Here is a 9,414-nt window from a genome sequence, read left to right on the forward strand (position 1 = left end):
GCTCACACTCTGACAGTTATTTCCATTTGCCTTTGTTTTTGCTATCTACCCGTGTGTTTTAAATAAGAGTGTCTCATCTCTTAGCTTTAGGACCAATTTACTTAAACGCTGGTGTACTTTCCTGCGAAGTCAAGGAGGAAAAGCAAGTTGATACCTTGCAGTTTGCCATAATGTAATAAAATACTACAGCGCGACACTATATGAAGACAAAAACTCACCAATTTCTGTTTGCAGTATTGTTCTAGTTACAATTCTTGCAATTAACATAATTTGCACATTTACTACACTCACGTGTTTGAAACAAAGCAAAAGTCATATTGCGAAATCAAGTAAGCCTTAAAAATAGAAGCAAAGTGCAATTTTAATTAAATAATTTTTCGTTTTCATTAGATGCCTCGTTGTCATCAAAGTTTATTCGAGCATTCTGCATTACGGAGAATTTTGAGAAAACTGTCAATACAGACCGAAGAAAAGACACTAATCTGGATTTCTTAGATGGAATCAGATTCATATCCATGACTTGGGTTGTATTAGGACACTCGTACGGCGTTATAAATCAATATATGCTAAGTAAGTTAATTTTATCTGTACTTAATGAATATTTTTTTGTCTCCATTTTGCATGTCCTTGTTGAAAATTTGCGTAAAATGTAAATTATTTATTTTTATCTTTAGGGGGTCTAAGAAATGTTGAACCAATGTTGAATGATATTCTGTTCGAGATGATTGGTTCCGGATTCATAGCCGTGGATACGTTTATATTTATTGGGTAAATTTATTATACTTTTTTTCAATTATCAAATGGTCTTGTTATATTAAACAATTTTATTATCAGGGGAACCGTTTTGTCTTACGCCGTTATTACACAACTGGATAAAAAGAAATTCAGAATGACAGAGGCAGTAATTTTAACCCTATGTCGGGTTTGGAGGTACGTATTAGTCGCACTTGATACAGTACCAAGAGATTAAGTCACTGTGCTTGCAAACTTAATTCGAAGTTGTTAAGTTGTTCGTACAACGCCATTAACATGGCGGCACCGAAAGAAATGCCTTTCGTAACTTTAGTCCTAAAAAGTTTAAACCTAACTTTTACGGAACAGGGTATGGCCTGGACTCTTTTTACTGATTGGTTTAGCTCAGTTGCAACCATTAATTGGTTCTGGTCCAATGTGGAATGACTACACTGTTGGCATTGCAAACAATTGTCGGAGATCATGGTGGGCTAATATATTGTTCATCAATAACTACTACAATAATCTTTACGATATGGTAACTTTCTTTTTTTCACATTATCATGTTGTTCACGATTAATATTTAACCTAAATTTATTTTATTTTTAGTGTCTTTCACACACTTGGTATTTGTCGGTAGATTTTCAGTTGTTCATCTTTGGAATCATTTATTTATTAATTTTATACAAGTAAATATCGCCTAGAGTAATTTTTTGTTTAAAGTAATACAAATATAAAAATTTTCATTTACAATTTCAGAAACCCTAGAATTGCAAGAATAGTACTAAGTGCTGCCATTTTGCTGTCTGTCTCAATGACAGCTTTCGTAACTTATTATTTTGAGTATCCACCAACGATACTAATAAAGAGTTCAATGTTCCTGGATTTTAGGTTAGTATAAACACTCACCAATTCTTTGTAATATAATTAATAAAATACTAATAAATTCACTAGATACGGAGTTCAATATATGGCCTTATCTTACCTTTCAACTCATGTCCATCTCGGTGTATACTCTGTGGGTCTTTTCATTGGTACTTTCATAGCCAGATCGAAGAATTTTAGAATAAAGAAGGTAAGCTGGCATTACGCACTAGTAGTACAGTTTAGGATATTTATTATTAATTTCATATTTTGTTTATGTTCAATTTCATAGGCTATTGTAAGAGTTGGTTGGCCTATAGCATTTGTTTCTGGTCTTGCCCTGATTTTCGGTATTCATCCTTGGAACCAAGGCGTTCGGTATAGTCAAATCGAAGCAATTATTTATTCAGCATCTCACAAATTAGTGTGGGCCGTCCTTTTAAGTTGGATTTCCCTGGCATGTTTTAGCGGCAATGGAGGTAAGACCTTTGAGCTCTTGGCAGAGGCCAGTACGAAAATAGACCATTTCATTAATTCCAAAAGAGAAGCAAATACAACCTTCTTGGTTATTTTCCTCGCTCCAATAAGCACCGCTATGGGCAGTGTGGGTCGGCTAGGCTCCCGCGTGTAGTGAGCGTTGCCACCTAAGAGTAATGGCAGTACTACGTATGCAAACTTCATACCCTTCTATCTCTTAGCTCAGTGTCATCCCCCTACTGGGAGCGCACAGTATCCCCTCTTACAAGAACGCATCCAGATGGAGGGATACACAGTCTACGCCCCTTTCTACCGCCACTAGTCTATGTGTTGGTTTCTCTGCAAGAAATTACTGGAGTGGTCTATAGCTTGGTTATATATAAATAACGTTGTTATTTTCAGGTATGGTTCACCGGTTTCTATCCTGGTCAGGGTACAGACCTCTAGGGCAGTTATCTTTCCTAGTATATTTGGTTCATTACCTAGTCATTATTGGATATGTCGCCGATGGACAAGGACTTTCTGATTACAGTCATTCACGATTCGTGAGTTGACAACTTGTTACGTTAGTTGCGATAATCCAAATATCTTCTTAATACCCTATGGTTTTTAGGTCTTCATATTTTTTGGGCTTTTGTGCGTCAGTCATATCATAGCGTTTTTCCTCAATATTATATTTGAATTGCCACTAATTCAAATAACAAGGATTGTTTACACGGAATTCAAACCCGTGGAAGGGAAGAATCATACTCCGCAATCAAATGGAATTTCTGTTCATGAAAATGGCAAAACAGACTTGTCCCCTAACGAAATTCAGACCACAGACGAATGAATTTCATAACAGATGTGAGAGTTGATTGATCCATTTGAGAGATATGCTTTATTATTAAAGCAAGGGTCTCGCTTAAATATATGCAATACCTGATTTCATCAACATCTTAGAATTGGGATAGAAGGCGATTTTTAAAGTCCAAGAACGTTCTTATCGACATTTTTAGTACGAAAAATCATTATTTTTTTCCACTCACAGAGGCTTTGCTATCTAAAGTCTGACTGTCACACTGCCCATGCGCAATGATCATCATGACGCAACCCTTCTGCGACCCCGATCTCTTCTGATTTTTACTGTTCTTTTTCCCAACATAAAGTTTAAAATTCAGTCAAAATAAAGAATATGTAAAATTTCGAATAATTTACTTTGAAACCTTTTTTTTATATAAAAAGACACGTTGACGTGTAATTTTAAAATATGTTTCATATATTTATTTTTAGAAATGGCACGCTGGGCGTTTAATTTGAAGACATAAATTCAAAATCTTCACATTTTTCAACCTTTAAAAAATCCCATATGACGACAAACTATTTCCGCGTATTTAGGCCACTTATGAGGCCGCATAAAAGAGTGTACAATATAATAATCCTTTAAAATATTTAATGCAAAACGGTTTAATCAATCAGACAGGGGAGTGTCAGATTTTTTTTCCTACTTTTTTCTTTAAGCATATAAAGATAGAATTTAACTAGTGTTGTAGTTTACAATCTAGGAACCAAATAAACTAGCCTGCTTACAGCTATTCAAAATGATTTTGAGACAGTTAGGCCTAAGGGTTGCAGTTTACAATTAAGTTATGGTCCTTTAAGTAAGAAATGTAAATTATATTAAGGCGTCATACGTAAAACACTTCAATCATAATTTGCAAACCGTGGACCCTAGTGCGAAATGTTCGACCCAAAAGAACCCATGGAATCAACTGTACTTCGGTCGTACCATGCTTTTGGTGCACCCTGTATATCCTATTTGATTTTGATAAAATAGAGGAATACGTTTCTGGCGTATGAAATTAAATGTAATTTTCACTACAGTTAAATAGCCACTTTGTATACTAAGCCTTTGCCACTAAGAAAAATGCCCTAGGGAATGAAAACCACATATCTTATAAACCCAACATTCTCTCCTTTCACAAAAATCCCTGTTAAAGTGCATGCACTTAAACATTTCAATCGCACACCGAGGCCCGTTTAATATCAGTGAGCACGTAAAAGAAGGAGAGTCAATCAGTCAAAGAGAGAAAGGGGAAGGTAACTATAACGGCACAGCCCGATATCTCTCTCACGCGCACCTACCTCGGCGCATAGCCGAGGAGTCAGACGTCACGTGATCCATTAAGAAAGAAATTCAGAGATTAGCGTGGTTAACTGTAGCCTCGGCCGTAATACTGTCCGTAAACAAACGTTTTTGATTTTGTTCCCTCTCTGTTGCAAATATTGCGCATGTGCGGAACTCTGATACCGAGCCACAGTTTTGAAAGGGGGTTAGCGGAGAATTTGGTCTTTACCAGTCTCCTTCTCATACGTGCTCACTGGTAATGTGCTTTGTGATGCTTCCTTCCAAGATTGCAAAATATTATAACCGGAAAAGATTACGGTCCAAAACCTTTCTACCTTTTATGAACGTAACCACCCTTAGTATTAAATGTAAATCATATCTGCTTTATTCCATTCTCTTTCGATTTATTCTGTCTCCGAGACGAAAGATAATATTTTATCACGATTGTCCTGCTACGATGGCATTTATAATTACGGCACGTTCGTCAGAGTCATCCATGCTGATCCATTAAGCTCTTAAATACCAAGACAAAAGTGTGGGCGAATATTTTTGAAATGTTATATTTTCTTTGCGTAATTTGGATCAAAAGAATTAAGAAACATAAATTAAAGGTGATAAGGAGATTATTGTATTAACGTAAATGAAATGATTTTGACGCAACATTGAACCGAGGGAAATCAGGTTAGTGTAGCTTTAGGAAGAAAGTTATAAATCCACTTCCGGGGTGACTTATACTTGTCTGGAAAAATTTATCGCTTCTAATATGAAATTTATTTTGTCAAAAATTAAACCAAATAAGCCTTGAACTAACGTTATTGAAACAGTTTATATCTTTGTAGCCTTATGCCCTAATTCAGTTTATTGGTAAAATCAACCAAGAAGAGGTTCGTATGCTATAGAGTCTTCAAATAATTGATGTTTTATAATCATGTCTTTAAACTGAAATGTTTTAATATCTGCTTCTTCAGTCATTCCATTTTGTTCTCTTAACTGTTACTTTTTTTAGTCTTTGCCCACTAGAGTTAGGAGTTACTCATGAAACTCCTAACCACAAGCTAAGCTTAAAATGGGAGGCTAAAGAGTGCAGGACTATCTTTCTTAATTAACATGTAAAACATGTTTTGAAGTACAATTAAATTAAAATGTTAAGGGTGTAGAATAGGACGTTTTTAAATGGTTTAAGGGCTAGGGGTTCGTCTCCGTCCCAATCTTGAAGAACTCAATAAAATCCTTTCTTCAACCTTCCCTTAGTATTTCTGACATAAACCGTTCAGTTTAGCGAAATTCGGGAATTAAATAATTGTGATTGTGTGTAAAGAACACGCTCACAAACAAACACTTTCCTGAAAAATAAACATGACACGTTTATTAATAAAAATATTAATTAATCTCTTAGTAATTTGGTTGTTAAATTTTTTTTCAATCGTAATTAAGGTATAATATCATAGTTTTAATAATTTACCTTTAATTTATAAAATCAAGCTAAACACTTAAATATAAAAAATAGGATGAATTTGATTTGAGAAGTCTAAGTCTTCCGACTTTAAATAAATCAGTATTGAATTTTATGTGTTCGTGACAGTTAAAGCCATAAAGAACGTCGTACTGCGATCCCCTTCATTGGCTCAATTTTCCTCTTACGCCACGTGGGTTTTATTTCATTTTTCATTTCTCGAAATACTTTTCATTTTAAAATAACTTACCTAACTGATTCGGTTAATTTTTTGCGAGTATGATAACCTTGTTGTCGTCGAAAGTTTACATTTTAAAGCAAAGGGCGGCTCCGTTGGTGCCCCTTAAAGATGGCTTTTCTACTACACAGTGGCTAAGCTTGGTAAAGGCTAGTTAAGCCAAAGGCAGGAACCAATTGGACAGATAAAATTCGTGTCCAGAAGATTAGCCAGAGAGCTAGGGGTGATAGTAGAGCCGCCTGTTGCTTTAATGTACCGAAAATTTGAGGCTGTAATTTGCTTAATAAATTACACAAAACGATAAGGCCTTCAAGAAAAATTTATATATTTATATGTTTGGTTTAGCTTCTCAAATTTTATAGACGGACTTTATGCTTTTGGGTTTTGATTTGCTGCCATTTTTTTAAAATGGCGGGCCAAAATAATGACAAGCAACGCCGAGCACTTTCGCTACTAGGTTGTCGTATATACTTCTTAATAATATTTTTTAAGGTTTACCATTAACTCGTAAGCGTTTCCTGAAACTTGCTCTTGTTCAAATGCACTACTTTTTTCTAATATGATTTAATATTGTATGTTAATACGCCTTAGCGTTACATCTTTTATCAAGTGTGTTTGTACAAAACGATATAGTAATCCTTATCAGATCGACTTATATCTCTAAATCGTTTTGTTATATACACTCACTTCCGGTGCTTGGCTTTAGGTTAAGCAGCCATCAATCAAAAATTGTTTTATCTTTAAAAAAAATGCCTGACCTTTGGCTTCAATTTTACCGTTAGAAATGTTATGTATCTCTTTACTGTGGCAGGATTATTCTAAGAAATAGTAAAGCTCTTGTATTTCATGAAGTTACTCTGTAATGAAATACTAGAAGGTTTTTCACTGCTTATGTTTGAAGAAGTTTTTAGAGATGGAATCGAAGATTTTTGTATTCACAATCCGAATTTGCGACACCATTTAAGTCAAATAGCTATGGCTATGGTTAAATTCTCTACAACTTCTTTGCCAGTTAAGGAAGTTTAAAGTATAGTTACATTGTAAATAACGTAATGGCAATAAGTGTGACGTTTCCCATGGCGGTAATGCTATATTTCTTCAGCATGGTATATTGCCATTTACATAAGTAATAGTCCAGTCTGAATGATAAATTTGTAATAGGTGCGCAATAATAATTTTTTTTTTCCAACCCGCGGCCATTTTAAAAAATGTCGGACAGTAATATAAAAGTTCTTTATGAAACAATGTCCTTGAATTTCAACAGATTTGACTAATTTGTAGTAAACTGGTTCAATATATCCTACAAACGGGCTACATGGTGTTTGAGGTTCAATTTGGAGCCATCTTTTAAAATGGCTGCCCAAAACCAAAATAAAAATGTTGCCACGGGCTGACGGGCAACGCCGGCGCCTTTGCTGCTAGTCCATAAGTTAGTCACTGGTTACTGAGACATAGGTGAAACGTCATAGTTTCTCGTATAGTGACGCCTCGTATGGTGCTGTCAAAGGCTTAGTAGAGACTAAATAGGAAGATGGACTGCAAAACCGCGTGTAGTCAATTCTCACATCGTTCTCGAACTAGCTGTAAATCACGAAGCATAGGTGTTATATCTTACACACTTATGCAAGTTTAGAAGTAACGCGTGTAAAGGTTTGTTTATGGCTATTCCCTCTGTTATACAAGTAGGCCTTACATACCTCAAAGTATTTTATTCAATGTCATACTTATTATTACGATACTCGTGGTCTTATGAAAAAATGTAGTAAATCGTGGTCAGTAGTCGAAAAGACAAATGTTGACATCAAAAGAATTTTTTTTACATTTTCATCCAAAACGATCCTTCAATCTGATTTATGGAGGAATGGAGTAAAGAGGCTAATCCATTGCGTTACATTACACGGCCTCCCCTGTCGTGAATGCTGTGCAATCGAATTAATGTAACTGTCATACGAGTTCGTGTACATAGCTGTAAAACTTCCAGTTTCTAGTTTTTTGATGGGCGATATATGTAGTATAATTTGTGTCAACGACCATGTCAAACCAAATTCAAATTGAAATAACAGATAGAAAGCGAGGCAAGAATTCCGTAGCCCAGTATATTTTCGACGATTAGGGCAGTCAGTTTCCCCGGGGCACGTACCTTCTAATGGGCCCGGCCGGGCCGGCCCACATGTAATGCTGTATTGATGGCGACTCGCGAATTCGTCAATATCCTTAGAGCCCATAAACTCCCTTGACGGCCCTGTCAACGTCAAGACTCGCTTTCTCTCTACCGTCTTTGGTCAACCAATCAGAGCTATAGATAATGTGGACTAAAGGGGGCTAAAGAAATTTCCTCCCCCGTTTTTTACCTTTGATCGAGCTTCAGTTCTGCCAGTAATCTGTGAGAGCCACTCTCTCTGGATATGGAACTGAATGATTACTGAATCGAACAGAATACTGCAAGCTATCTAGATAGCGGTTCAATGCCATTCCCAAATGACTGGCAACACTTGTCTGCACACTAGCTATACTTTAATATTACGATATATTTTTTAATTTCTCTTCAACGAAACTAATTAAATTTTTGAGGCATTACGGAGTTAGTTTCTAATCTAAAACCTTCAATTTGAGGAGGTTCATAGCATACCTTTTCACTTTTTTCCCCAATTTTAAAAAGTATATTTTATAACGTCTCTAACTGCTCATAATTCTGTTGATATAATTGCCAATATTCTAAGCGTGCTGGACAAATAATGCAGTCTACATATTTTGCACTCAATTCCATTAACAGTATAAATCAGTTTAAAAAAAAAATTATGATCTTGAAAAAATAAACATCATTTTATCTCAATTATAAAAACTTATACACTCAAGTTTTTTAGAAGCGTTTCAAACGAATAACGTGAATTTGATAAACTGTTGCGCGTATGATTAATTTGATCGCCCAAATACTGCCTAAACAAACAAACAAAAAATAAATACTTTAAAAGAAATTTTTTTCGATCTTGAAAAATAAATTTTATTCATCTGAACAAAAAAAATAATCCATTCAAGTTTTTAAGAAGCGTTTCAAAGATCGAAAGAGTAGCGTGTATTTGATAAATTGTTGCGTATGATTAATTTGAAAATCTTAATACTAAACAGACGGTTTAAACGAAAGGTCGACGTATTGATCAACTCAAATTTCCACCGAGATAATTCTTCAAACAGAATTTGACTTTTGACTAGGCTTAACGCGTAAAGACCAAGCAATGTTTCAGTGTGGTGTAAATCGAATATAAGCGGAAACAGCACTTGACATTTAACAAATGGCCCGGGTTCCGTTTGAGACTTGTATCCGTGGGCCGCCTGGTGTGGTTCTACTTCGGAAGAATTTCTCCCTCGTGGATACTAAGGTTTTTTAAGAGGAAAACGTGGCTATAATCCATTTAAATCGATTACGGCGTAAGTAGGTCTAAATCATAACTTCTTCTAACCACCCTTAGGGCTGCTGTTAACTCCAAGCATCGATAAACTAATTCCTACAGGATTTGTAACTGAGCCTTCATAGAGATTTTTACC

General features: G+C 35.4%; 1 protein-coding gene across 9 annotated transcripts in view; it reads left to right on the top strand.

The window, feature by feature from the left end:
- Positions 1-3,269, top strand: part of LOC149709018 (nose resistant to fluoxetine protein 6-like) — a 119,588-nt gene extending 116,319 nt beyond the window's left edge. For all 9 annotated transcript variants that reach the window (XM_089864471.1, XM_089864470.1, XM_089864474.1 and 6 more), the window contains 12 exons: positions 85-172; positions 235-329; positions 391-570; positions 675-768; positions 835-930; positions 1,102-1,270; positions 1,342-1,421; positions 1,492-1,623; positions 1,687-1,807; positions 1,889-2,075; positions 2,476-2,618; positions 2,687-3,269. In XM_089864471.1, coding sequence (XP_089720597.1) covers positions 85-172; positions 235-329; positions 391-570; positions 675-768; positions 835-930; positions 1,102-1,270; positions 1,342-1,421; positions 1,492-1,623; positions 1,687-1,807; positions 1,889-2,075; positions 2,476-2,618; positions 2,687-2,905 — 1,604 coding nt within the window. In that variant the 3' untranslated portion in view covers positions 2,906-3,269. The remainder of the gene's footprint in view (positions 1-84; positions 173-234; positions 330-390; positions 571-674; positions 769-834; positions 931-1,101; positions 1,271-1,341; positions 1,422-1,491; positions 1,624-1,686; positions 1,808-1,888; positions 2,076-2,475; positions 2,619-2,686) is intronic.
- The last annotated feature ends 6,145 nt before the right edge of the window (positions 3,270-9,414 follow it).

This window comes from Phalangium opilio, unplaced genomic scaffold (genome assembly GCF_054372755.1).
Source record: "Phalangium opilio isolate 3A_F unplaced genomic scaffold, DU_Popi_V2 ptg000013l_1, whole genome shotgun sequence".
Taxonomy (NCBI): Eukaryota; Metazoa; Arthropoda; class Arachnida; order Opiliones; family Phalangiidae; genus Phalangium; species Phalangium opilio.